We start from the raw sequence: 27,776 nt of genomic DNA, 5'->3' as shown, positions 1-27,776 counted from the left end.
AGAGCTCTGTTCTCCTGTGTCAACAACCTCTGAGGTGTCATGAAATCCCCTTTCTAGTTTCTATCCCTGAAATATGATCATCTTTATGATGTAATTCCGGGCCTCTTGGTTCAGCTTTCAACTCTGACTGTAGATGTTTGCTTACCAGAGATGTAGAGATGCCAAAACAGACTATGCCATATTGGCAAAGGTTTCTACCAAAGCCCAGGATTGAACCAGGAACTATTAGATCTTCACTCTAATGCTCTCCCAACTGAACTACTTTGGCAACTGCCACAACAGCTCTGAGCAAATATCCAAAATAGCAGCAAAACTTGAGGAAAAAAACCCAGCTGGGTCACCTCATTCCCCCCCCTGAAATTTCTTCATGCCTACTCCGGGGGGCATCCCCCTCCCCCCTAGTTTGGGAACCCATGCCTTGCAGTGAACGCTGGGGGAGCTGGGATTCCACCCCAGAGGATGGGATAAGTGAAAATTCCCACTGCACGTGCCAGGGATGGTGGCGAGAGCAGAAAATGAGCAACAAACACCCTCCACTGAGCTGGAATCACAGCTCCCCCAGCATTCACTGGAAGGGACCAGAACAGAAGGGAGTAGAAACCATTACTCCAAGGGAGGTTTGAACTCACAACCTCAGCATGTTTCCCACAAGTACTGCCTTATAAGTACTGTGCACAGGCCTTTTGCAGCACTGGAGCAGCTACTATAGGTGTAGGAGCTTTGTACTTGCAGGATCTCTGGGTGCTGACTCCCCACCCCCCACCCGAGGGAATCACAAAGGCATGTGTTGCTGGCTTTTCTGACCCAGCAATTGCAGCAAGAGCCCTGCCTTTCCAGTACCAGTCACAGTAGCCTCTGTACCCGCTCCAGGCTTGTGGTTTCCTTCTTCCCAATGTTCCTCCCCAATCAGCCTTTTCCTGAACCAGCAGTTCCATGGATGGCCAGGAGAGGACTCCTCTGTATCCCAGGAAGACACAAGAAAATGTGAGCAAAGGCTACACCAAGGTACCACTGGGAGTTGAATCAAAGATCTCCTGTTTACTAGACAAACACTTTAGCCAGTTAAGCCATGGTGCCCTTCTCAGGAAGTCCAGTGAAACTGTTAGATTCTATGGTCCCAGACAACACCTTTGACTCCCAAAGTGCAGCCAATCCCCATTTCCCTCCAGCCCTGGCAGTGTCTGGCTCCCTGGGCACAGAAAGCTACAGCTCAGTGGGCAGAGGCTCTAACATGCACATCTCCCCCAGCTGCTGGGACTGTGGAGTTGGCCTTGAGATTTAGTGTTGCTGGGAGGAGGAAAAAGTGAAGCAAACATTGATCCTCTCGATTATAAACCCCTGGGTCTCAGGGTTTGGGTTGGAGTCCCTGGGACTGAAAACCACCCCTGAGATCTTATCTGCCCTGAGCAAGCAGCAACTGTTAGTGGGGTATGGAGAAAGTTTGGGCACGTGAGTGGGACACTTACATGGCTAGACTAACATTGCTGGCAAAGGACACTGCTCAATCCTCTTGAGCAGGGACTTACTTGTGGGTTGGTTCTGAACCCTGCTTGTGCCCAGGCCTGACATAACCTGCCCCACAGAATTCACACAGCAAACGGGGCTCTCAGAGCACAGGGGGAGTTTGGGGGCTTGTTGCCGGGCCGTGGGGTGAAGCATCAAACCAGCCCCCTCCTGTGGGGCCTGTGAGTGTTGCAGAATCTGGGCCCCTGCACCTGGACAACAGCAAACAAAATGTCTCGGGGCCCCACAGAGACCCACCTGGACTGCCTGGGCCTGGGCCATGAAGCAGGAAGTGGCTGAGGCTGCGACCAGCCTGGGAGCTCCCTGGCCCCTGCGATTGACGGCATTAGGGTTGCCAGATGGTTCCACAGAAATACTGAACTCACTTGACACTACCTCGCAATCTACATTACAGCTTATTTAGAAAATACCCAACATTTCTATTTCCGCATTTACATTTTCTCAGCTTGTTTCCCGAACAGAAAGCTCAAATACTGGACAGTCCGGTTCAGAACTGGACACCTGGCAACCCTAGCCGGCATTGATGCAAAGCGTAAGGCTGTGAGAAGAGGCCTCCTGTCGCCTCCCCCGGCCTGAGGCAACAGGGCTTCTTCCTCCCCTCTGAGGAGGGAGCAACAGAGGCCAGGCTGAAGGTTTTGTGCTGGGGCTGGAGGCTTAAGCCCGAGCTGTCGGCCTCAGTGGGACTTGCTGCTTCTCCCCACTCCTGCCTTGCTGCCTTCTTTGGCCAGCAGCGCACAGGGGGCAGCCGGGAGAGCCAGCCACCATGGGCAGAGGAGGCCAAGGTACAAGCCTCTCGGGAGCAACAGGCCTGAGGCCTCTAGCTTTCCCAGGCTCATGCCAAGGGGCTTTCTGTGGTGCTGGGAGGAGAGGGATGCCAGGCCCAGGCCAGTGTGAGAAGAGGCAGTGCCTGCCAGAGCTGAAAGGTTTGCTGCAGAACGGGAGACATGGCGTTTCTGCCTGGTTTCACTCAGGGGACCTTCCCTTGTTGCTACTGACTCTTCTCCTGTTACTTGAGAGACTGAAATGGGCCATTCTTGTGGTAAAAGAGGCCAGTGTGCCTAGGCCTCCCCACACAGACCAGAGCACCCCATCGGGGACACGACAGAGCCCTGAATCAAGCATTTGAGAACGTGCTGATCCTCTATCCTGTGACAGGGTATTGCAGGAGGGACCCTGCACAGAGTGGCTTGCTCAGTAGTTAGAGTATGTGACTCTTAATTTCAGAGTCATAGGTTCAAGCTGGCAGCAGGAGGAGGCACATGCATTGCCCGGCCACCGCTGCTGGTGCTCAGCCTGGTGCCGCCAGGAGCAGGCCGAGCCTGGCCATGCAGGGCCCCGCAGCCGTGGGGGGAAGAGTGCTGCTGGCCAGCGCTGAGGGGGTTAACGCGGACCCTGCCTCAGGTGACCGCGGCAGGGTAGCTAGTGAGAGCTGCTGCAGCTCACGATACGGGCGTGTGGTGCCTGATGGCAGTTATCAGCTGTAAAGGGCACGCAGCGCCCCTTATATCAGGTACCCCGGGCAGCTGCCCAGCTAGCCCATGCCTTAATCCGGCCCTGGGTTTCCTGCATAGAATGGGCCAAGCCCCAGCCTCCAAGAGAGGGGTTCACAGCTGGGGATCTCCGGCAGCAGCCATGGGATGGTGGGAGCCAGTTCCTGCAGAACAAAGGACACCAGGGCTATGTGTACACTCACGGCTTCTTGAGCAAGTGCAAGTACAGCCATTCTTGGGAAAGAATCTGCAAAGTGTCCACACTGCCCGCCTGCTCTTGCTCAAGGAAATTTACAGTATGGCGTGGTAAAAGGGCTTCTTCCGCAATGCTCCTTAACAGGTGTAAGCTCTCTTGCGCATGAGCTCTTACGCAAGAGGGCAGTGTGGACGCTTGGCAGGGATTTGTGCAAGAAAGCCCTATGGCTAAAATGGCCATCAGAGCTTTTTTGCGCACCAGAGCGCCTATACTGCCATGGGCGCTCTTGCACAAAAGCACAGCATGCACATGGCAGTGTGGACATTTTCTTGTGCAAGACTTCTTGCACAAGTACCCTTGTGCAAGATGTTCTTGCGCAAGAAGCCACAAGTGTAGACATAGCTCAGGAGTGGGAGAAATTAACCATCTGCTTTATTTTCAAAGGAGAAACAAATACAAACTCTTGTGCCCATCCCCACCCTGCTCAACCTGGCACTTGCACCTCCAGCCAGGGCCAGATTAATGCATGGGAACCAACCTATAGAGGCACCTGATTGAAGGGGTAAGGGACGCCGCATCAGGTGCCCCCCATAGGTTGCCACCCTGGGGAGGAAGCGTGCATGCAGCATGCACCTGCTGCTCAGGGTGCAAAAATGGCTCAGGTCAGCCCTGCCCCCAGCCCAACTCTCCCAGGCACCCCCAGAGAGCAGCACTCACACATGGGGGGCTGGAAAGTGGAGAGACTCCCTGAGACACCAACTCAAAAGAAATGGCTCTCGGTATGTCTGCACTGAGATAGCAGCCCAGTGGCCAGGCTGTAGCTGGCCCACCTCAGCTGTAGCTGGCCTGGAGGGCTTTGGTTAGGAGATTAGAAGCCTGCAGACAGGGGCATCTCTGGGGGATAGGAGGGGATGTCACAGTGTCAGGGCAGCTGTCATGCCTCCCCCCAATCTTCCTTTGCTCCAGCCCCACTGCTGAGAGATACTGACCACTGTCATTGCTTAAACTGCACACAGAGCTTATGGCAAAGGCTAGCATATGGTTAAAATACAATGAACATTCTGGTAAGTTATCAGAGGGGTAGCTGTGTTAGTCTGAATCTGAAAAAGCGGCGAGGAGTCCTGTGGCACCTTATAGACTAACTGAAGTGTTGGAGCATAAGCTTTCGTGGACAAAGACCCACTTCATCAGATGCATTTGTTACCTTTGAGTTTGTAATCTGCTTTGCTCAGCCTGTTCCCACTTATCACCACTTAAATGCTACAGCTTGTACTTAATAAAACCACTTTTACTTACTATCAAGCCTAGTGAAAACAATTACTACCTATGGGAGCAATCGGTGTGCACATTCCCCTTTCATTGCTAAATGGGGCTTACCCCATTCTTTGGGGTTTGATCCCATTTGGGGAGTGCTATCCCAGGAAGCTGGGCCCTAAACTGCTCTCTCCTCAGACCTGAAGAGGTTCAGCGTCTGTACTGCTGCTCAGAGGCAGGGGTGGGGGCGGGAATCTCAGCTCGGGGCCTTGGCCAGGGGAGACTAAGGAGCTGCCCCAGCAGGACCGGATGGTGAGAAGCCCCAGAGAGCAGAAAGGTGAGTGGCAATGGACAGGTCAGTACCCCAGGAGGCCCTCCCCAAGGGGTCTTCTGGGACCAGAGCCACCCGACCGGGCAGTTTAAAGGGAACTCAGGTTATACGTTTCTCCCCTCTGTGGGTCCTACAAAGACTAAGATGATTTCAGCTCTGACTGAAGCGTTCCCCACAGTAAAAAATAACAATGGTTTTCTCCCCTCTGTGGACTGTCTAATCTTTAACAAAGTCTGACCTGTGTTTGAAGCCTTTTCTGCAATCAGAGCTTTTATAAGGCGACTCTCGTGTATGTATTCTGATGACTAGTAATGCACGAGCACTGACTGAAGCTTTTCCCGCAGTCAGAGCAACTTAAAAGTTTCTTTCCTGTGTGGGTCCTCTTATGGTTTAAAAGGCTTGTGCGGTGACTGAAGCTTTTTCCGCAGTCAGAGCAATTGAAAGGTTTCTCTCCTGTGTGGATCCTCCTATGGGTAACAAGGTATGAGCCTCTAGTGAAGCTTTTCCCACAGTCAGAGCAATAGAAGGGTTTCTCTCCTGTGTGGATCCTCCTATGGGTAACAAGGTGTGAGCCTCTAGTGAAGCTTTTCCCACAGTCAGAGCAATAGAAGGGTTTCTCTCCTGTGTGGCTCATCCTATGACTAACAAGGTGTGAAATCTGAGTGAAGCTTTTCTCGCAGTCAGAGCAATTGAAAGGTTTCTCCCCTGTGTGGCTCCTCCTATGGGTAACAAGGTATGAGCTACTACTGAAGTTTTTCCCGCAGTCAGAGCAATTGAAGGGTTTCTCTCCTGTGTGGGTCCTCCTATGGGTAACAAGGTTTGACTTCTGACTGAAGCTTTTCCCACACGCAGAGCAATTGAAAGGCTTCTCTCCTGTGTGAGCCATCCTATGGATAACAAATTGTGAGTTTGTACTGAAATTTTTCCCACAGTCAGAGCAGTTATGGGGCGCATCTCTTGTATGTATATTCTGATGGTTTGTAAAGTGTGAGTGCTCACTGAAGCTTTTCCCAGAGTCAGAGCACTTGAAGGGCTTCTCTCCCGTATGGACACTTTGATGTTCGGGAAGAATTTCACAGTCACTACACATGCAGGGTGACTGTTGATGGGGGATTTCCTGTTGAATGGTTTCTGTGTTTCTTTTCTCCCCTGTGCTCCTGCTACTGGAGTTAGCCTGTCCCTCTCCTAGATAGTTTCCCTGCTGCTTTTCTGGGCTATGCTGACTCTCACAGCTCTCTCCTTGCTCACGTATCTGGAAAACATATTCTTCAGATCGTCTCAATAATAGTCCACATGGAGACACTTGCTCCAGTCCTTCCTGCTGAAGACTCTTTTCATGGTTCTCAGTCAGTGTCCCATCACCTGTTGGAATAGAGGAATGATCCAGACAGGAGTTATTCTCCACGATGAACTGCAAGGAAACTCTAAAGGAGGAATAGAAAAGGGGATACGCTCTCAAATAATGGTCAAATTATCATGAGCTGAGTTCATTGTCCTCCTTCACAACCCTTCCACAGAGAAGAGAACCCAGCCTTTCCTCGCCCACCACACTCTGACTGGAGTTGAAGACAAGCTGAACAGTCAATCACACTTCATGAAAACACACAAGTTACATCTGCTATAAGGGGACAGAAATTGGTTTCTGAGTCAGTTTAACTGATTGCTCACCTGTCTGGGTGTTGCTGATGATCTCCCCTTCCTCACAGCTCAGAGGATCTGGGACTCGCAACTCCTCCTCTCTCTCCACCCAGGAGATCACATCAGTTTCGGAGACTGGAAATCCTGTTTGGAGAGCAATGAACCAAGTGCTGATTTTGTTCATTAAGGTCTTTCCCATTACTGCTTCCAGAGCTGGGATCTGAGTCACCCACCCACAGAGGCTCCTTTCCCCACCTTGCAGAGACTGGGCTCTATCTGGTACAAGAGCCCAGGACACACTCACCTGCAGTAAAAATGCATCACTCCCCCACCTTGGGAATGGCCTAGCTCATTCCCCAGGGCAGCTAAGCACTCTGCTGCACTCTAGATATTCTCTTAACAGCTCATGGGAGTTAGATCCCAAATCCATATTCATTTCTCTCCGTACCTGGCTTGAGTTACAAGATTACTGTGTCTGCAACAATGGAATCCAGTTCTCAGCACCCAGTGTTTCTGATAACAAGGCACATATTCATCTGCCTGAACATGGACATAGGTTAAATGCAGGCTGTTGTATTTAAAATCCTTAGTCTTCATTCACAGATTTGCAGCACAAACTTTGCTCTCATCTCACAGAGACGTTATAAACCCTTTCCACAACAGAGAATCAGTGACATTAAGCATCTGAATGGTGGTGTTATTATTAAATACGTGTGCTTATTATTAAACACTTGTGCTGAGTGTTTGCAGGATGAGATCTTAAGATTCATGGGATCAGAAGATATCCTGTTATGCAGTCTGACCCCCTCAGTGGCACAAGCCATTACCCTTAGTCCGGTTACCCAGGCACAAAGCTCTGTTTCCCCAAAGTGTATTTTCTAGAAAGTCCCCCAGTGATTTGAAGACATCAAGAGATGGGAGAATCCACCAGTTCTTTGTTCGTTTCAGCAGCTAATCGGCTTCCCTATCAAACATTTGTGCCTCTTTTCTTGTCTGAAATAGTCTGGCATCAGCTTTCAATTATTGGCTCTCACTGAGCTGTATCCATTCAAAGAGGTGGACCAAATTTTCATGGGGGGGAGGGGGGGGGGAATAGAAAGTGGCCGAGAGCTGCTCTTTTCCATGACATAAATGCACGAAATGGAGGATCCGAGATGGGCACTGGGAGAAGGAGGATGCTTCTGGTAATGGTTTGGGATGCAGGACAGATAGAGGGGTCTAGGAGGGAGTTTGCATGATACAGCCTTACACCCTATTTATTGTTTGAAACCAACCCCAAATTGAAACTGCGCAGTGAAATCTGAGCCTGAAGTTGCCGTCCGTTTTGTGCTTTAACTTCACCCCTTTAGCATCACAAACCTATAGACCAGTGTTTCTCCAAATGTCCACAGGTCCCCATGCAGCACCCCTGGGGCTCCTCACTGATCACTGGGTGATTTAGGGCTGTGTGCACCGTGGTTGCTGGGTTTGGTTGGTAACACCAATGACAATCACATGAAGATGTTTTCACAGGAATTCTCACATCACAAAACTTCCACCAGCAAACTCACCTTGTCTGAAAACTCCAACGCATTTTCCTCTTGCTCTCTCCAGTGCAGAGGGCAGAGTGTCTAGTGGGGGAAGGGATAAAAGAGGTGAGATTCCAGGCTCTCCTATTTATAACAATGTCCCACTCTGATCTCTGCGTTTCAATTCTATCAGAGACACACTCAGGTATTTAGAATGAAAGAGTCAAACTTTCATTTCCTCTCACTCGGGCACCTTCCAGCAATGGAGCCAATATCCCTGCAGCCTCACAACTATCCCAGAAGAGACAAGCCGTAAATGAGATTTACTCTTCCCTCCTCAGCCCCTTCCACCTGGTTTCTCATTCACTTACTGCCCCTTATCATAACCTGAGCTGTGGTGGCGGAACACGTGGCCATCACAGTAACTTTAGCCATTTTGATCTCTGAATGGGAGGTTCAGAGTTTGCAAACCCCTGGCTCTATCTGCAAGCAGTTGGGTCTGTTTGCTCAGTGCCTCTAAGGAGAGCAGCATGATGGGTCCGTCATTGTGTACATGGGAATTGAGGCAGGGGAAGGTTGGCTTCAGAGGCCAGATTCAATAGTCTCAGATACTTGAACCGCTTTCCCCTCATCCATCCCTTCCAGGTACCTTTGAACTCCCTCAGAGTCTCCGACAGAGCAATCGTTTTCTGGGAGAAACCTCTGACTTGTTCTTCTAGTTCAGGGGAAATATCTTCCGGCAGCTGGAATTGCCCCATCTTACACCTGGACAGAAACAATTCCATATGATTGTATGTCGTTTACTGCTGATAAGTTCTGGCTAGTAAGTCTCAGCTCTAACAGGCCTGGAGTTAGAATTCCTCCAATTCTCCCAGCCTGAGAAAAGGGACAACACATGCCATGGCCATGCAACCTTCCCCTCAAAGATCCCATTTCAGTTCTTCACTTCTGGCCTGGGGAGACTGGCTGGGGGAGCAAAGGAGAATAGAGTCTCCACGGCCAACTCACTCCTTGGCTTCCAGATGCCGAGGGACAGGAGGTTCCCATGTGATGGGCTGAAGGAATCTGTCCACTAGGGACTACACCGAGACACCAGCTCCCCTCAACCCAGCTCCTTCCACACAGGTCTCCAAACAGCCCTCAAGTGGGACAGACTCTTCATCCCTGCTGTCCTGGGCTGAATATGCTCAAAGCCCAGGAGTGACAGTCCATGTTCCAACCCATCGGGCTGCAGAGCTCTGGGGAGATGTGGTGCTAACATCTGCTCCAAGCCTTTTCCCTGCTCTCTGCAGTGTGAGGGGAGTGAGAGCCACGTACCTACTCAGGGCGCTTCTGCCATCCTAGAAAAAAAGACACAGAAAAGAATCTCAGCCCCATTGGACACACACAGGGGACCTCTGAGAAGGGATATTGAAAACCTGGGAAGAGAGGCCCTGCCCTGGCCCCAGGAACATGGATCCCCTGAGTGAATGGGGCGTTGCCATCTCTAATAGCTCTGTGCCTGTAACTCTACAAAGCACAAGAGTCACTCACATGGCAGCAATGCACAAGGTGTTACACTGAGATCTGACAACTGGGATCCAGCACTTGTGATTCAGGAGCCCCCCCCCTTCGCTGTGTGAGGAGCTGGGATGTTTGTCCCTCAGTCTCACCTGCAGAAATTCACTTGCTGGATTCTGACATGTCCCCTCCAGCTCGCCGATCCCCTCACTGATACGGGAAATCTGCACAGAGAGGTTCCTGACAGTGTCAATCTGGAACCTCTCAATCACCTCATCTAATTTCTCAAGCTGGGCTAGGAGTCGCTGCTTTTGTTCCTCCAGAAACTGCAGCAGCTGCTGAAACTCAGCCACAATCATCTGCCTCTCTGCTTGGGTCCATTTCTGTGTGAAAACAGGGAAAGGGCTGGTCAGGGGCATGGATGGAGCCCACGGCCCTTTCACGGGGAGCTGAGTGCGCAGTAGGGAGAATTTCTTGGAAAACCCTAAAATGTGCGACATTTGACTCTTTGTGATTACTAGGCAGATGCGTCTCTCCCAGCATCTCCTTTGCCCCGTGTCCCTCTGAAAGGGATGTTCCCATGTCTGTCATGGGCAGCATCTTGTGTTATTCATGGACTCTGGGAATTCATATCCAGAGCACCAGGAGGCACGACTCAGCACCAGCCTGACAGAGATACCCATGGAGGAAAAAGAAGCAAACATATAAATGCACCAAGTGAGCAGACAGTCCGTCAGGGGCACATTGAGCTCACCTGGGGAAGATGTCTGGGAAAGCCACAAAGGATGGACATTAACTCATGCACTGACAAGGATGCTCAAGGCCTTTCTACACATGGATCTCACCCAGCAATTCATGATCCAGGAGAAACACAAACAAGCCCAACCTCACCAAGGCCACAAAGGAGTCTGCCTCCTAACACAGCCCTATGGCTGGTCCATAGCCACAAGCACTTACCAGATACTCCTGGCTTTTCCCTTCTGCTGTTGTTTTCCTTCTCAGCAGCTTTTCTCTCCCCTTCCTCAGAGTCTTCAAATGAGTCTCCAAATTTTCCTGGAGAAATAGAAATAAGCACGAGGGCAAACCCCATTAGATGTTGGGAGCCTATTTGTCTGCCTTTAAGAGAGTCCCAGTTTTGTGGAGCTCTGCCCCTGTCCAGTAGGGACTCAGCCCTGGACATGGCTTTGTCTATAGAAAAATACACAGGAGGAGACTGCGGATGCAGCAGGACACCTGCGAGGGTGGAGGACAGATCAGTGGTGGCACCTTCATAAAGAATGATGCAGGTGGTTAACAATACTAATCAAGTAACCGATTACAATTTTATCAGTGACAGTATTTTTTAACCTGCTGACAGGCAGGGTTGGTAGCGGAAATGGGCTCTCCTGGGGCCAGGGATCTCTTGCGAGGTCTGCCAGGGTGGCCACAAGAACTGCTGGCCAATGGGAACACCCAGCAGCTGCAGACTGACGTAAGCTGCCAGAGGCAAGTGGGCACTTCAGGGGCAGTGGGGAGTTTAACCGGTAATTGGCACCGATAAACATTAGCTCATCAGTTAACCAGTTTGAACACAGCATCCAGCCCAGCAACCTCATCTAGTGCCAGCTGCTGCATCAGAGTTTAACCCCTCACGGAGCAGCCCAGAGGTTCAGCATCCCAGTGGGAAACCTCTTCTCCCAGCTGAGCCCAGAGCTTTATCAAGGCATCTTTCTCTCCTAACAGCCACACTTCATCACTGTTCAGTGATGCTGAGGGACAGGGAGCAGTGTAGTCTAACAACTGGACCAGGGTTCAGGACCAAACTCTATCCCTGACGTATTTGGTGACTATGAGCAACTTGCTGCCCCACCTTCCCTTTCCACAGTTTGTCTAACTGGACTGTGACCTGCTCAGAGCAGGGACTTTCCCGTGCTGGTTATTGTGCAGGGCCCAGATGTCATTGCGGATCTATAAGGCAAATGACAGATTATTATTCCTGTTCATCCAACCAGTAGCAGCTTGTAACCTCCTCTTCTCTAGTCCCAAGGCAGCTCACTGACAGAGTGGCCTGTAGCTCCTGCAATCTAAGCCTCTCTGATTATTAACACCTTCCCTTGTGCAAACACCCCTCCTGCCACCAGTGAGAGCGGGGTTTCAGGATTTACAGCCTCAGAGAAACATTTCCCACATCAGGTATCTGTGAAGACTTGACATAAATTGCCACAAAGCCAGAACATTTACTTTTTACTGCACCTCTTGAATCATGAAGGCTTTACAGAAGTGGTCACCAACCAGTAGATCGGGATCTACAGGTAGATCTTGGAGCCTCTGACAGGTGATGTTGACTGGTTTGGCTAAGAGGCTATCAAGTGCAGCACTTCAGCTGCCCCCTCTCCCTGCTGCTGCACATCTCCTTCCCTTTGCCTTGAAGCTGTTTCCTTCTCCCACTCTGCATTCTATCTCCACAAACAGAGTGTGTAGGCTGCTTTTGAGAGTGGTGCAGGGGCGAGCCTTCCTTAGCCCCACTGCACCACCACAGAGGAGCCACCTGTGGTAAGCAGTGTGCAGCTGGAGCCTGTATCCCTGTCCTAGTCATGTACCTCTTCCGCACCCCAAGTCCCTTCTCTAACTCTGAGCCCCCTGAACTCAAACTCTCTTACAGAGCCTGAACCCCCTCCTGCACTCCAACCCTCTGCCCCTGCCTGATGAAAGGGAGAAGAGATGGGGGAGGGAGAAGGGATGCAGTGAGCAGAGGCGGGGCCTCGGAAAAGGGTCACAAAGGAGGTGGGGCAAGGGTATTTGGGTTTGAGATAGATCCTGGATTGCACTTAAATTCAAAAAGTGATACTTTAAAAGGCTGGAGACCACTGCTTTACACTGGTTGGTTCACATCTGTGGCTGGTAACAGTCAGTGAAATTAGCCTGTAATTAAAACCCAATGTTATTTCCCATCACACTGGACAGCCACTCTGTACCTTGTACTCCTGGGCAGCTTCCTGTAAAGGCACCACCATGTGAGCCTGGGTTCTGTCAGACACTACACAGACGGGAGTTTGATTTTCTTCACAGAACAGTTTCAGAGCCTCCTGGTGCTCCCCGCACACCCCGTCCCATCTTGCTCTCTGTGCTGCCTGGAAACTCAGCGGCTTGGCTAGTTCCACCACGTTTGCCAGCTGCCGGTTGGGCCGGAGGGGTCCCTGCTGCTCAGTGTCTCTGCCCTGAGGGCTGAGGGGGGCCTGGCAGGAATTGTGCCCACACTCCAGAGTGACAGGGGCTGTGAAATCCTCCAGACAGACGGGACGCGGCGCTTCCTCCCGGACACTTTCCACGGGGCTCTCTGCAGCCATGGCTGCCTCTGGGCTGGGGACCGGGGCCGTGTCACATTCCTGAGCTCAGCAGTGGGGGGAGGCAGATCCAGGGGGGCAGAGCCGTGAGGTACCAGCACTGAGGACAAAAAAAAAAATCAAACTTAAAAATCGAAAAAGCCCCAAAAGCTTCGCTCCCCCTGCAGGGTCCATTGGGCCTCCCCCGCTAACTGCCCCGGCCAGAACCGCCCCCCCATCGCTGCGCCCCTCAGGCCAGCCCCCCTGTGTTCAAATCCCCCCCCCTCGCACACTCTGCAGCCCCCTCACAGCCCCCCTCCCCCCCAGGCCAGCGCGAGCATAAGGAAGCGCCAACAGCCAGACCGGGAGAGTGGGGGGGGCGACCGCAGCGGCGGGGGGGGCCATTGCCCAGCCGGACCCACCAGCAGCGCAGGACGGCGGGTCCCAGCCCCTCACGCTCGGGCGACTCCTCCCCGCAGCGAGTAACGGCCACAACGGCCCCTCACAACGGCTCAGGGAGCGCGGCGCATGCGCAGTAACCGCGGCGCAGTCTGGTCCCTTTCCCTGCCCGCGCGCGGAGCGATGGGCGGGACCCGCCGAAAACCCGACCGCGGCGGAGTAGAACGGGGCGGCCCGTCAGACCGCGCATGCGCAGCAGCTCCGTGACTCCGACCAGACTCCAGCGCCAGGGCTTAGCTCAGACCGGGCGCTGCTTGGCCCCGCCCCCCCGGCCAGAGGCTACTTCCGCTTCTCGGAGCCCGGGCCGGCTCGCAGGTGGGGCGGGGCTTTTGCAGCGCGTGGAGCGACCCGGGGGATTCCCTCCCTGCCGGGCTGGGAGCGGGGGGGGTATCCCGAGGTGGGCGGGGCCGGCGCGCGCTGCTGGGGTTGCAGGGTTCGCTCTGAGCCCCACGTGGCTGCACGGGGGGGGGAGGCTGGGACCGGCCCTTTGTTGTGGGGGCGGGGCCGAGAGATGCCCACGTGGGCCAGTCCCGGCTTCTGCCCAGCGCGTCTGGTGGGTCCCGGGGCGGCGCGCGGAGGGGGGCGGGGGATGCTCACCTGAGAGGCGGTGCCACTGTGGGCTCCTGACCGGGCACTGCGCATGCGCAGCGGTTCTGGCGCAGCCCTGGCGCGTCTCTCTGCCCGCGCGCTGCGAGTGTCCCGAGGGGGACGCGGCTCCACGTGGACTCGGGTCTGGTGGGTTCTAGGGCGAGCGGGGACTCGGGGAGGCTTCAACATGCCCCGCGCCAGCGGGATGGGGCGGCGGCTGGAGGAGGAGGAGGAGGGGGGGGGGGGGAGGATTGTGCCGCACTTTCGAAATTCCCCGGCGCCGGCCAGTGCGGGCCACGTGGGGCCGAGGGTGCGCGTGCGACCGGAACATTTAACTTCTCAGGATTTGCTACTTTGGGTGCACTGAGCATGCGCACCGAACTGAGCAAACTCAGTAGCCTGCGCTGTAGCCGCTGCCCTCTCTCTGCCCTCACTGCCTCCTCAGATTTGCTCCCTCCTCTTCGGAGGTGTTTAAAATGATGAAGGGGGGCAAATTGCAGGGGTGTGTGTGTGTCAGGTTCTGAGCATGGGGCAGATATTTACCGGCTGGAGGCATCAATCTTCTTTTTTTAGCTGCAGAAGGGGGGCGAAATTTGAAAAATCAGGGGGGTGGGGGGGTGGTAGCCTTGGTTAACCCTGGGCGGGGGGACACTGCCAGACCCTGTGCGCGGACAAAACCCCCGTTTAGGGAGGGGGAGCAAAGGTAGCAATTCCTGAGCAGTTGTACCGAATGTCATGTATGTTTGACAGAAACTGTGACGGTCACAAAAACTGAGAGGTTTCACTTAATGCCTATACACCGGCCCAGGCTCCGAGAAGCGGAAGTAGCCTCTGGCCGGGGGGGCCGGGCCAAGCAGCCCGGTCTGAGCGAAGCCCTGGCGCTGGAGTCTGGTCGGAGTCACGGAGCTTCTGCGCATGCGCGGTCTGATGGGCCGCCCCGTTCTACTCCGCCGCGGTCGGGTTTTCGGCGGGTCCCGCTCATCGCTCCGCGCGCGGGCAGGGAAAGGGACCAGACTGCGCCGCGGTTACTGCGCATGCGCCGCGCTCCCTGAGCCGGGAGCCGTTGTGAGAGGCCGTTGGGACCGTTACTCGCTGCGGGGTGGGGGAGGGGCGGGGTGGGGGAGGGGCTGGGTATTGGGGCGTGCCCGTTGGGGGCGGGTCCAGCTGGGTGATGACCTCTCCCACCGCTGCGGTCGCCCCCCCCCCCGGGCTGTTGGCGCTTCCTGTTGCTGTGAGGGGGCTGCAGAGTGTGCGGGGGGGGGATTTGAACACAGGGTGGGGAGGGCCCTGCCATGAGGGGCACAGCGATGGGGGGGCGGGGGAGGCCCAATGGAGACCCTGCTGGGGGGGGGGGGCGAAGCTTTTGGGGCTTTTTTGATTTTTAAATTTGATGGGTTTTTTTGTCCTCAGTGCTGATGCCTCACGCCTCCTCCCCCGGACCTGCCCCTCCATTGCTGAGCTCAGGAGAGTGACACGACCCTCAGCCCAGAGGCAGCCATGGCTGCAGAGAGCTCTGTGGAAAGTGTCCGGGAGGAAGCGCCGCGTCCCGTCTGTCTGGAGGATTTCACAGCCCCTGTCACTCTGGAGTGTGGGCACAATTCCTGCCAGGTCCCCTTCAGCCCTCAAGGCAGAGACACTGAGCAGCAGGAACCCCTCCAGCCCAACCGGCAGCTGGCAAACATGGTGGAACTAGCCAAGCCGCTGAGTTTCCAGTCATCAAAGAGAGCAAGATGGGACGGGGTGTGTGGGGAGCACCAGAAGGCTCTGAAGCTGTTCTGTGAAGCGGATCAAACTCCCATCTGTGTGGTGTGTGACAGATCCCAGGCTCACATGGTGGTGCCCTTACAGGAAGCTGCCCAGGAGTACAAGGTACAGAGTGACTGTCCAGTGTGATGGGAAATAACATTGGGTTTTAATTACAGGCTAATTTCACTGACTGTTACCGCCCACAGATGTGAACCAACCAGTGTAAAGCAGTGGTCTCCAGCCTTTTAAAGTATCACTTTTTGAATTTAAGTGCAATCCAGGATTCTACCTCAAACCCAAATACCCTTGCCCCACCTCCTTTGTGACCCTTTTCTGGGGCCCCATCTCTGCTCACTGCATCCCTTCTCCCTTCCCCATCCTTTCTCCCTTTCATCAAGCAGGGGGCAGAGGGTTGGAGTGCAGGAGGGGGTTCACACTCTGTAAGGGAGTTTGAGCTCAGGGGGCTCAGGGTTAGAGAAGAGGCTTGGGGTGCAGGAGAGGTACATGACTAGAACAGGGATTCAGGATACAGGCTCCAGCTGCACACTGCTTACCACAGGTGGCTCCTCTGTGGTGGTGTAGTGGGGCTGAGGAAGGCTCGCCCCTGCACCACTCTCAAAAGCAGCCTACAGACTCCCTCTGTTTGTGGAGATAGAATGCAGGGTGGGAGAAGGAAACAGCTCCAAGGCAAAGGGCAGGAGATGTGCAGCAGCAGGGAGAGGGGGCAGCTGAAGTGCTGCACTTGATAGTCTCTTAGCCAAATCAGTCAAGATCACCTGTCAGAGGCTCCAAGATCTACCTGTAGATCCCAATCTTCTGGTTGGTGACCACTTCTGTAAAGCCTTCATGATTAAAGAGATGCAGCAAAAAGTAAATGTTCTGGCTTTGTGGCAACTTATGTCAAGTCTTTACAGATACCTGATGTGGGAAATGTTTCTCTGAGGCTCTAAATCCTTAAACCCAGCCCTCACTGGTGGCAGGAGGGGTGTTTGCACAAGGGAAGGTGTTAATAATCAGAGAGGTTTAGATTACAGGAGCTACAGGCCACTCTGTCAGTGAGCTGCCTTGGGACTGGAGAAGTGGAGGTTACAAGCTGTTACTGATTGGATGAACAGGAATAATAAGCTGTCATTTGCCTTACAGATCTCCAGTGACCCTGCACAATACCCAGCACGGGGAAGTCCCTGCTCTGAGCAGGTCACAGTCCAGTTAGACAAACTGTGGGAAGGGAAGGTGGGGCAGCAAGTTGCTCATAGTCGCCAAACAGATCAGGGATAGAGTTTGGTCCTGAACCCTGGTCCAATTGATAGACTACACTGCTCCCTGTCCCTCAGCATCACTGAACAGTGATGAAGTGTGGCTCTTAGGAGAAAAAGATGCCTCGATAAAGCCCTAGGCTCGGCAGGGAGAAGAGGTTTCCCACTGGGATGCTGAACTTCAGGGCTGCTCCATGAGGGGTTAAACTCTGATGCAGCAGCTGGCACTAGATGAGGTTGCTGGCTGGATGCTGTGTGGGGCCCCGAGCACCTTCACTCCACCCATAGCAGGGCTTCAGGAAGTGCAGGTCTATGCCAGGCAGAACTGGGATTCAACTGGATTGTAGCAAAAGTTCAAACTGGTTAACTGATGAGCTAATGTTTATCTGGACCAGTTACCGGTTAAACTCCCCACTGCCCCTGAAGTGCCCACTTGCCTCTGGCAGCTGATGTCAGCCTGCAGCTGCTGGGAGTTCCCATTGGCCAGCAGTTCTTGTGGCCACCCCGGCAGACCTCGCAAGAGATCCCTGGCCCCAGGAGAGCCCCTTTCCGCTACCAACCCTGCCTGTCAGCAGGTTAAAAAATACTGTCACTGGTAAAATTGTAATCGGTTACGTGATTAATATTATTAACCACCTGCATCATTCTTTATGAAGGTGCCACCACCGATCTGTCCCCCATGCTCGTAGGTGTCCTGCTGCATCCGCAGTCTCCTCCTGTGTATTTTTCTATGGACAAAGCCATGTCCAGGGCTGACTCCCTACTGGACAGAGGCAGAGCTCCACAAAACTGGGACTCTCCTAAAGGCAGACACATAGGCTCCCAACATCTAATGTGGTTTGCCCTCGTGCTTATATCTGTTTCTTCAGGAAAAACTGGAGACTCATTTGAAGACTCTGAAGGAGGAGAGAGAAAAGCTGCTGAGAAGGAAAACAACAGCAGAAGGGAAAAGCCAGGAGCATCTGGTAAGTGCTTGTGGCTATGGACCAGCAGGGACTGGCAGTGGGAGGGCTGTGTTAGGAGGCAGACTCCTATGTGGCCTTGGTGAGGTTGGGCTTGTTTGCGTTTCTCCTGGATTATGAATCGCTGGCTGTAAAAAGGCCTTGAGCATCCGTGTCAGTGCATGAGTGCAGCTGGAGAAATTAGATGAGGCGGTCGTGAGGTTCCAGATTGACACTGTCAGGAACCTCTCTGTGCAGATTTCCCGTATCAGCGAGGGGATCGGTGAGCTGGAGGGGACATGTCAGAAGCCAGCAAGTGAATTCTTGCAAGTGAGACTGAGGGACAAACATCTCAGCTCCTCACACAGCGAAGGGGGGCTTCTGAATCACAAGTGCTCAGTCCCAGTTGTCAGATCTCAGTGTAACACCTTGTGCATTGCTGCCATGTGAGTGACTCTTGTGCTTTGTAGAGTTACAGGCACAGATCTATTAGAGATGGCAAAGCCCCATTCACTCAGGGGGTCCATGTTCCTGGGGCCAGGGCAGGGCCTCTCTTCCCAGGTTTGCAAAATCCCTTCTCAGAGGTCCCCTGTGTGTGTCCAATGGGGCTGAGATTCTTTTCTGTGTCTTTTTTCTAGGATGGCAGAAGCGCCCTGAGTAGGTACGTGGCTCTCACTCCCCTCACACTGCACAGAGCAGGGAAAAGGCTTGGAGCGGATGTTAGCACCACATCTCCCCAGAGCTCTACAGCCAGATGTTAGACATGAATATCTCTGACGCATTTAATTCTGAGGGTCTCATCCTCGCACTTGAGACTCTGGAATTCCCCATTCAGGATCAAGTGTTTCTTAGAACTGTCACCTCCCTGGGGATTGGTTGCCGCAGGACTGTGGGGTGGAACATGGGCCTGTCACTGCTGGGCACTGAGCACATTCAGCCCAGGACAGCAGGGATCAAGAGTCTGTCCCACTTGAGGGCTGTTTGGAGACCTGTGTGGATGGAGCTGGGTTGAGGGGAGCTGGTGTTTCAATCTAATCCCTAGTGGTCAGATTCCTTCAGCCCTTCACATGGGAACCTCCTGTCCCTCAGCATCTAGAGGCCAAGGAGTGAGTTGGCCATGGAGACTCTATTCCCCTCTACTTCCCCAGCCAGTCTCCCCAGGACAGAAGTGGAGAACAGAAATGGGATCTTTGAGGGGAAGGTTGCATGGCCATGGGATGTGTTGTCCCTGTTCTCAGGCTGCGAGAATTGGAGGATTCTAACTCCAGGCCTGTTAGAGCTGAGACTTACTAGCCAGAACTTATCAGCTGCAAATGACATACAATCACATTGAATTGTTTCTGTCCAGGTGTGAGACAGGGCAATTTCAGCTGCCGGAAGAGATTTCCCCTGAACTGGAAGAACAAGTCAGAGGTTTCTCCCAGAGAACGATTGCTCTGTCGGAGACTCTGAGGGAGTTCAAAGGTACCTGGAAGAGATGGATGAGGGGAAAGTGGTTCAAGTATCTGAGACTATTGAATCTGGCCTCTGAAGCCAAACTTCCCCTGCCTCAATTCCCACGTGGAGAATGACGGCCCCATCAGTCTGCTCTCCTTAGAGACACTGAGCGAACAGACCCAACTGCTTGCAGATAGAACCAGAGGTTTGCAAACACTGAACCTCCCATTCAGAGATCAAAATGGCTAAGTTACTGTGATGGCCACGTGTTCCGCCACCACAGCTCCAGTTTATGACAAGAGGCAGTAAGTGAATGGGAAACCAAGTGGAAGGGGCTGAGGAGGGAAGAGTAAATCTCATTTTCAGCTTGTCTCTCCTGGGACAGGTGTGAGGCTGCAGGGATGTTGGCTCCATTGCTGGAAGGTGCCCGAGTGAGAGAGGAAATGAAAGTTTCAGACTCTTTCATACTAAATACCTGAGTGTGTCTCTTATAGAATTGAAATGCAGAGTTCAGAGTGGGACATTGTTATGAATAGGAGAGCCTGGAATCTCACCTCTCTTATCCCTTCCCCCACTAGACACTCTGCCCTGTGCACTGGAGAGAGCAAGAGGAAAATCCCTTGGAGCTTTCAGACAAGGTGAGTTTGCTGGTGGAAATTCTTTAAGTGATGTGAGAATTCCTGTGAAAACATCTTCATGGGATTGTCATTGGAGTTACCAACCAAACCCAGTGACCACGGTGCACACAGCCCTAAATCACCCAGTGATCAGTGAGGAGCCCCAGGGGTGCTGCATGGGGTCCTGTGGACATTTGGAGAAACACTGGTCTATAGGTTTGTGATGCTAAAGGGGTGAAGTTAAAGCACAAAACGGACGGCACCTTCAGGCTCAGATTTCACTGCTCAGTCAGTTTCAATATAAGGTTGGTTTCAAACAATAAATAGGCTGAAAGGCTCCTTCACCCAAACTCCCTCCTAGACCCCTCTATCTGTCCTGTATCCCAAACCGTTACCCCAAGCATCCTCCTCCTCCCAGTGCCCATCCCGGATCCTCCATTTCCTGCATTTATGTCACGGAAGAGTGCAGCTCTCAGCCACTTTCCATTTGGCCACCCCATGAAAATTAATTACCCACCCTGTCGAGTGGATACGGCTCAGTGAGAGCCAATAATTGAAAGGTGAAGCAAGACTATTTTAGACAAGAAAAGAGGCACAAATGTTTGATAGGGAAGCGGTTTAGCTGCTGAAACAAATGAACAAAGAGCTGGTGGATTCTCCCATCTCTTGATGTCTTCAAATCACTGGGGGCTTTCTAGAAAATACACTGTGGGAAAACAGAGCTTTGTGCCTGGGTAACTGGACTAAGTGTAATGGCTTGTGCCACTGAGGGGGTCAGACTGCATAACTGAGGATATCTTCTGAATCTTAGGATCTCATCCTGCAAACACTCAGCACAAGTGTTTAATAATAAGCACACGTATTTAATTATAACACCACCATTCAGATGCTTACCTTCACTGATTCTCTATTTTGGAAAGGGATTATAACGTCTCTGAGATGAGAGCAATGTTTATGCTGCAAATCTGTGAATGAAGACTAAGGCTTTCAAATACAACAGCCTACATTTGGCTTATGTCCATGTTCAGGCAGATGAATATGTGCCTTGTTATCAGAAACACTGGGTGCTGAGAACTATATCCCATTGTTGCAGATGCAGTAATCTTTTAACTCAAGCCAGGTGCAGAGAGAAATGAATATGGTTTTGGGATCTAAATCCCGTGCGCTGTTAATGGAATATCTAGACTAAGATTCTACCACTGTGGACAAAAGTTTAACACGTGTGTCACGTCACTAGGGACAGAGTGTGGGGAGAATGGGGGTGTGGAAAGGATTAAAGCCCCTTCTGAAATGTCTCCAATTCACCTTCTCCCCCTGCCAGGCTGCAGAACACCCATGTCTGTCTCTAGCTCAGCCCCTGGCCTTCAGAGCCAGGGACAGGAAATGGCTGTGGCGGAGCTGGTTAGCTTCCAAGAGGTGGCTGTGTATTTCTCTGAGGAGGAATCGGCTTTGCTGGACCCAGGCCAGAGATCCCTCTACAGGGATCTGATGCAGGAGAATTATGAGGCTGTGAACTGGCTAAGTAAGGATTCCTGTCCCCTCGGGTATCGGAAGCTGGGTGGGCTCTGGAGTAGCTGGGTTGGGTTTGGTTCAATATCATTCATTGTCTTTGCCCCCAATATCATGAGTATCTGCCCCAATAATCCTGGCTCTTCTGTGAAAGACTGTCCCCTCCATACTGCCTCCCAGGGAAAGCAGGTTGAGGGACGTAAGAGTGGAGCTGCTCTTCCCACAGCTAAGGTCTCAGTGCGCTTCCCCCCCTATCTTGCCCATCTTGTGCCTTGACTGGAGGTGTGAGTAGAAGGGCTCAGGCAGGAACAGCAGGTACTAGAGATCTGGGTCTGGCTCTTGGTTTGTCTGATCTTTGTGCCTGCAGGTTCACCTTGTGGCAGTGGGCTGAGCCAGTATTAGGTGGGTGCAGTTCCCTAAGTCCTTTCTGCCTGTAGCTAATCTCTGTGACATGCTGTTCTTGTCAGTGACAGGGGCTGGATGCTGGGGCTGAGGGAGGGTGGGTGAGGCAGTTAACGCTCTGTGAGTATTTTGTCCGAGGTAGCTCTGTAGTAGAGAAACGTGAGCAGAGCTCTTCTTGCATTTCAGGCACAGGTTGGGTTTCCTTTCAAGAGTTCAGCTTTATTCTCTCTGGGGCTCACTTGCCTCTGTGTGCAGTGGAGATAAATCACATCATCTGTGTTGTGTTTTTAGAGTGAAATATTTTCGAGTAGGGACTTTTTCTTCCTGTGTGTATGTCTGGCTTCATGCTCAGGAAACCTGTGTTCAGTTCTCTGGCCGTCACAGTCTTCCTGTGTGACCTTAATCAAGTCCCTCAAACTCTCTCTCTGTGTCTAGGCTGGCAAAAACTTGCCAGCTGTCTACACTGGCCGTTTGAATTTGTGCAAGAACACTGACTATCTAATGTATGATTGTCAGCTTTCTTGCGCAGATACACTGATGCTCTCGCTCGGGAAAAAGCCCTCTTGCACAAATGCTTTTGCGCAAGAGGGCCAGTGTAGATAGGTAAAAACTGTTTTGCGCAAAAAAGCCCCGATGGCGAAAATGGCCACCAGAGCTGTCTTGTGCCAAACCGCGTCTATATTGACACATGCTTTTGCGCAAAAGCATCCGTGTCAATCTAGACGCTCTTTTCCAGAAATGCTTTTAACGGAAAAACTTTTCTGTTGGAAAGTATTTGCGGAAAATCATTCCAATCTAGACGCAGCCTCTGTGTGCAGTCACCTCTCTCTTTAATAGCTATTAAAGAGAGAGCTGTTTCTCAGAGCTGGGAAAGATACCTACATTAAAGAGTGATAATGCTTAGCTTCATATGTGCACCCCAATAGCACAGTTAGGTCCTGATTTACACCAGAGTTCCCCAGTGCTGCTGTGATTGATAATTTTTCTTCCCACAGTGACTGCAGTGCCATTAGAATTTCTGCTAATGCCACAGAGCGTTGTTATGGCTGTTCAGTGTGGCTCTTTCTGGAGCTCTGATGCCAGCAGCACTGGCAGAGCCTGCGGCTTATCCATGCAGCACAGCTCAGGGTTGCTGCTAAGAAAGATTCAGGCTCCATTTGGAGGCTAAGGCACTCGGCCAAGTTTACTGTGAAAAGGAGCAGGATGCTAGTGTCCCAGCTCCTTAGGCACAGGTATAGTGAGACTTGTCCCAACCCAATAACGGTACCAATAAGTCAGCAGTGAGAATGCTGCCCCTCAGCCAGCATCAACATGCCCCTCTTGTGACTTCTCATACATTGACACAAACAAGATGCATGTTCCATGTGTTCTACCCCCTTAGCCTCCTGCCTGTTTATTTTGAACAAAACATCCGTATCCATTATCCCCTCATCCCGCTCTTGTGCACAAGGGTCAGTGTCTTTCTGAGCCATCTCTTAGGACTGTTTTTCCAGTTACTGTGGAGATGTGTGTTGATTGGCCTCTTCCTGCTCAGGAATGCGCTTTCCTGGTTAGTTGGTCCCCAGTGTTCCACCATTCTGCCAAAGCCCAGCCTGTTCTAGTTCAAAAAGAATGGACATACACAGCTGCAATAAACCTTTTGCGAAGTGTGCTGGGTGCCACGTCAATGGGAATGTTCTGATGTGATGACTATGATTATCTTATTTAACAGCAGTAGCACAGTGATCTCCATGGTCATGTCCCAGGTGGATCTTCTGAACAGAAAATGAAGTTCCAAGAAGGGGTGGGCCAAAGCCGAGGGAAACACACTCACAAGGTGTAAAGGTGATAGATTCAGTGCAACCCTGGAGGGGCACCAAATCAAAGGCCAGGCTGGCCACAAGAGCCAGACTGGGAAACCACACAAAGGCTGCTGCTGGCAGAGTAGAATGGAGGTTGCAGAGGGGGAGCTGAGCAACAGTCACAAGCACGAGAGAAGCAGCACGGCCCGGCTCCGCCCTGGCTTGCCCCAACAGAAGCCCAGCGCCACCCTGGGCAGCCATGGGAATGGCAACTGTTGTGGGCAGCTGGCAGGGCCCACCCATACACAGGCCGTTGGGATCAGGAGTGTGACACATAGGCAGGGCGTGAAGCAACCAGCCAAGGATTCACTTAGATGCTCAGGCAACTTCCTCTGCCTCCTCCTGGCCCAAGTAGAACATCTGAGCCAAAGATCAGGGCAAGCCCAGCCCACCAGCCAGGGGTTTTGTGGACAGAGCTTGGGGAGCTAGACATCTGCGGGGTCCTTCATCTCCAAGTTCTAGTGACCTGCCATGTGGCAGCTGCTGTCTGAGCCCTACCTGGGGACCTTGGTGTCACACCTTCATGCCCTCACTAGAGCTCCCCTTCTGAGCAGTGTGTTCCTGTCCAACTGTGGGATTCCGGGCGGATAGACCGGGCTGTGAGGGGGTCTGAGTTGTACCCTAGAGAGTGCAGCAGAGCGCTTAGCTGCCCTGGGGAATGAGCTGGGCCATTCCCAAGATGGGTGAGTGATGCATCTTTACTGCAGGTGAGTGTGTCCTGGGATCTTGTACCAGCCAGAGCCCAGTCTCTGCAAGGTGGGGAACGGAGCCTCTCTGGGTCGGTGACTCGGATCCTGGCTCTGAAAGCAGGAATGGCAAAGACCTTAATGAACAAGATCAGTACTTGGTTTTTTGTTCTTCAAACAGCATTTCCAGTCTCCGAAACTGATGTGATCTCCTGGGTGGAGCAAGAGGAACTGCGGATCCCAGATCCTCCGAGCTGTGAGGAAGGGGAGATCATCAGCAACACCCAGACAGGTGAGCAATCAGTTAAACTGACTCAGAAACCAATTTCTGTCTCCTTATAGCAGATGTAACTTGTGTGTTTTCATGAAGTCTGACTGTTCAGCTTGTCTTCAACTCCAGTAAGAGTGTGGTGGGCGAGGAAAGGCTGGGTTCTCTTCTCTGTGGATGGGTTGTGAAGGAGGACAATGAACTCAGCTCATGATAATTTGACCATTATTTGAGCGTGTGTCCCCTTTTCTATTGCTCTTTTAGAGTTTCCTTGCAGTTCATCGTGGAGAATAACTCCTGTCTGGATCATTCCTCTATTCCAACAGGTGACGGGACACTGACTGAGAACCATGAAAAGAGTCTTCAGCAGGAAGAACTGGAGCAAGTGTCTCCATGTGGACTATTATTGAGACGATCTGAAGGACATGTTTTCCAGATACGTGAGCAAGGAGAGAGCTGTGAGAGTCAGCATAGCCCAGAAAAGCAGCAGGGAAATCATCTAGGAGAGGGACAGGGTACCTCCAGGAGCACACGGGAGAAAAGAAACACAGAAACCGTCCAACAGGAAATCCCCCATCAACAGTCACCCTGCACGTGTAGTGACTGTGAAACTCTTCCTGAACATCAAAGGGTCCATACGGGAGAGAAGCCCTTCAAGTGCTCTGACTCTGGGAAAAGCTTCAGTGAGCACTCACACTTTACAAACCATCAGAAAATACATACAAGAGACACACCCCATAACTGCTCTGACTGTGGGAAAAACTTCAGTACAAACTCACACTTCGTTATCCATAGGATGGCTCACACAGGAGAGAAGCCTTTCAATTGCTCTGCGTGTGGGAAAAACTTCAGTCAGAAGTCAAACCTTGTTACCCATAGGAAGAGCCACACAGGAGAGAAACCCTTCACTTGCTCTGACTGCGGGAAAAACTTCAGTAGTAGCTCATACCTTGTTGCCCATAGGAGGAGCCACACAGGGGAGAAACCTTTCAATTGCTCTGACTGCGAGAAAAGCTTCAGTCAGATTTCAAACCTTGTTAGACATAGCAGGACCCACACAGGGGAAAAACCCTTCTACTGCTCTGACTGTGGGAAAAGCTTCAGTAGTAATGGAGAACTTATTAACCATTGGAGGATCCACACAGGAGAGAAACCTTTCAATTGCTCTGACTGCGGGAAAAGCTTCAGTCAGAAGTCAAACCTTGTTACCCATAGGAAGAGCCACACAGGAGAGAAACCTTTCCATTGCTCTGACTGTGGACAAAGCTTCAGTTTAAGCTCAGACCTTGTTAGACATAGGATTACCCACACAGGAGAGAAACCCTTCAGCTGCTCTGAGTGTGGGAAAAGCTTCAGAAGAAGCTCACACCTTCTTAACCATAGGAGGACCCACACAGGAGAGAAACCCTTCACTTGCTCTGACTGCGGGAAAAACTTCAGTAGTAGCTCAATTCTTGTTGCCCATAGGAGGACCCACACTGGAGAGAGACCTTTCAATTGCTCTGACTGCGGGAAAAGCTTCAAAAGAAACGCAGACCTTGTTATCCATAGCAGGATCCACACAGGAGAGAAACCTTACAGTTGCTCTGACTGCGGGAAAAGCTTCAGTCGCAGCTCAAGCCTTTTATACCATAAGAGAACCCACACAGGAAAGAAACTTTTCAATTGCTCTGACTGTGGGAAAAGCTTCAGTCAGTGCTCCTGCATTACTAGCTATCAGAATACATACAAGAGTGTCGCCTTATAAAAGCTCTGATTGCAGAAAAGGCTTCAAACACAGGTCAGACTTTGTTAAAGATTAGACAGTCCACAGAGGGGAGAAAACCATTCAGTTATTCTGACTGTGGGGAAAGCTTCAGTCAGAGCTCAAATCTTCTTAGCCTTTGGAGGAGCCACAGAGGGGAGAAACATATAACCTGAGTTCCCTTTAAGCTGCCTGGCCAAGTGGCTGTGGTCTCAGAAGACCTCTCTGGAAGGGCCTCCTGGGGTACTGACCTGGCCACTGCCACTCACCTTTCTACTCTCTGGGGCTTCTCACCACCTGGTCCTGCTGGTTCAGCTCCTTAGTCTCCCCTGAGCTGAGATTCCTGCCCCCACCCCCGCCTCTGAGCAGTGCTACAGATGCTGAACCTCTTCAGGTCTGAGGAGAGAGCAGTTTAGGGCCCAGCTTCCTGGGATAGCACTCCCCAAATGGGATCAAACCCCAAAGAATGGGGTAAGCCCCATTTAGTAATGAAAGGGGAAAGTGCACACCGATTGCTCCCATAGGTAGTAATTGTTTACACTGGGCTTGATAGTAAGTAAAAGTGGTTTTATTAAGTACAAGCTCTGTGAGTTAAGTAGTGATAAGTGAGAACAGGCAGAGCAAAGCAGGTTACAGACTCAAAGGTAACAAACAATGTTTTGTTAGTGCTCCACTGAAACTTCAGTACAAACTTTTACAAACTCCCCCTAAAACCTCTTTCCCAGCTACCCCTCCAAACCAGGGCTCTCCCCCACCCTGGGGTCTTTGGCTCCTTCCTTCAGATGCAGCCTGGTCAAAAGACCAAGTCTTCCAGGTGGATGTTATTTCCAAATAATGGCTTGCGGTGTAGACATGCACTGTAATTCCGAAATAAGGCTGCTGTGTAGATGCACCCCAAGGGTCACTGACCAGTGGCCTGGGCTCCCCATACTCAGGAATCCCAGTGTGGTTTCTGTGGTCCTAAGTCCGGCGTCTGAGGGCTGCAGGAGAAAGACCTGGTGTGGACAGGGAAATCCCAATGAACCTCCCAGCAGAGTGTGACTGGTCCCATCTCAGAGCCCTGGTTCCGTCTCTGGGTATAGTTCCTGCTGGGCTTTTCTGGACTACTCCAGATCATTTGTTCATGTGAACTTGTGTTTTTTTTTTAGTACAATGACATATAGAACTTTTTAACTAACACAGACATGTAATGAGGCAAGAAATAAAGCAGGTTTAGCCACTGCAGAAGAAAAGTAAGTTTATTTATTTCCTAGATTCTGAGGCTTAAAAGATTTCCTTATGTTTCACTCTTATAAATGTGAACGTGTTGAATAACCTACCCTGTGTTGTGGGTTTTGTCTCTCTGTGAAGGCCATCGGGTCATGCACTTTGATCTCTGGTTAGTTAGATGTGCAGACAGCACAACACAAACGAGAACTTACCAGAATAAAAGCGGCGAGGAGTCCTGTGGCACCTTATAGGCTAACTGAAGTGTTGGAGCATAAGGTGCCACAGGACTCCTCGCCGCTTTTGCAGATTCAGACTAACACGGCTACCCCT

General features: G+C 51.9%; 3 protein-coding genes across 5 annotated transcripts in view; 2 read left to right on the top strand and 1 right to left on the bottom strand.

Annotated features, from left to right (window-relative positions):
- Positions 1–13,603, bottom strand: part of LOC142821523 (zinc finger protein RFP-like) — a 48,794-nt gene extending 35,191 nt beyond the window's left edge. The window contains exons 1-6 of one of the 2 annotated variants that reach the window (XM_089771145.1): positions 13,166–13,603; positions 12,396–12,864; positions 10,399–10,494; positions 9,594–9,824; positions 9,259–9,281; positions 8,591–8,706 (exon numbers count right to left, since the gene is read on the bottom strand). In XM_089771145.1, the coding sequence (XP_089627271.1) occupies positions 8,591–8,706; positions 9,259–9,281; positions 9,594–9,824; positions 10,399–10,494; positions 12,396–12,767 (838 nt within the window). In that variant the 5' untranslated portion in view covers positions 12,768–12,864; positions 13,166–13,603. Of the gene's footprint in view, positions 1–1,016; positions 6,158–6,463; positions 6,578–7,983; positions 8,044–8,590; positions 8,934–9,258; positions 9,282–9,593; positions 9,825–10,398; positions 10,495–12,395; positions 12,865–13,165 lie in introns of those variants that run through there. The other variant, XM_089771144.1, reaches the window with a different exon arrangement.
- The window catches only part of LOC142821519 (uncharacterized), a 54,210-nt gene extending 26,657 nt beyond the window's left edge, over positions 1–27,553 (top strand). Inside the window, exon 10 of the mRNA XM_089771200.1 lies at positions 25,117–27,553. Coding sequence (XP_089627326.1) covers positions 25,117–26,240 — 1,124 coding nt within the window. The 3' untranslated portion in view covers positions 26,241–27,553. The remainder of the gene's footprint in view (positions 1–25,116) is intronic.
- LOC149522849 (zinc finger protein RFP-like) lies at positions 15,190–24,977 on the top strand. Of its 2 annotated transcripts, XM_089771170.1 has the most exons (7): positions 15,190–15,659; positions 17,662–17,757; positions 18,372–18,394; positions 19,082–19,197; positions 19,749–19,808; positions 24,407–24,517; positions 24,758–24,977. In XM_089771170.1, the coding sequence occupies exons 1-7, from the start codon at positions 15,288–15,290 to the stop codon at positions 24,832–24,834; spliced, it is 855 nt and encodes a 284-aa protein (XP_089627296.1). In that variant the 5' UTR covers positions 15,190–15,287; the 3' UTR covers positions 24,835–24,977. The 2 variants fall into 2 exon arrangements, with proteins under 2 accessions (XP_089627296.1, XP_089627295.1); XM_089771169.1 differs by lacking the exons at positions 24,407–24,517; positions 24,758–24,977 and having other exon boundaries at positions 19,749–20,287.
- Positions 27,554–27,776: the final 223 nt, after the last annotated feature.

Source organism: Pelodiscus sinensis, chromosome 19 (genome assembly GCF_052426305.1).
Source record: "Pelodiscus sinensis isolate ZL-2025 chromosome 19, ASM5242630v1, whole genome shotgun sequence".
Classification (NCBI taxonomy): Eukaryota; Metazoa; Chordata; order Testudines; family Trionychidae; genus Pelodiscus; species Pelodiscus sinensis.
Note: the sequence above shows the minus strand (reverse complement) of the source record. Positions and strands in the feature narration are given on the sequence as shown.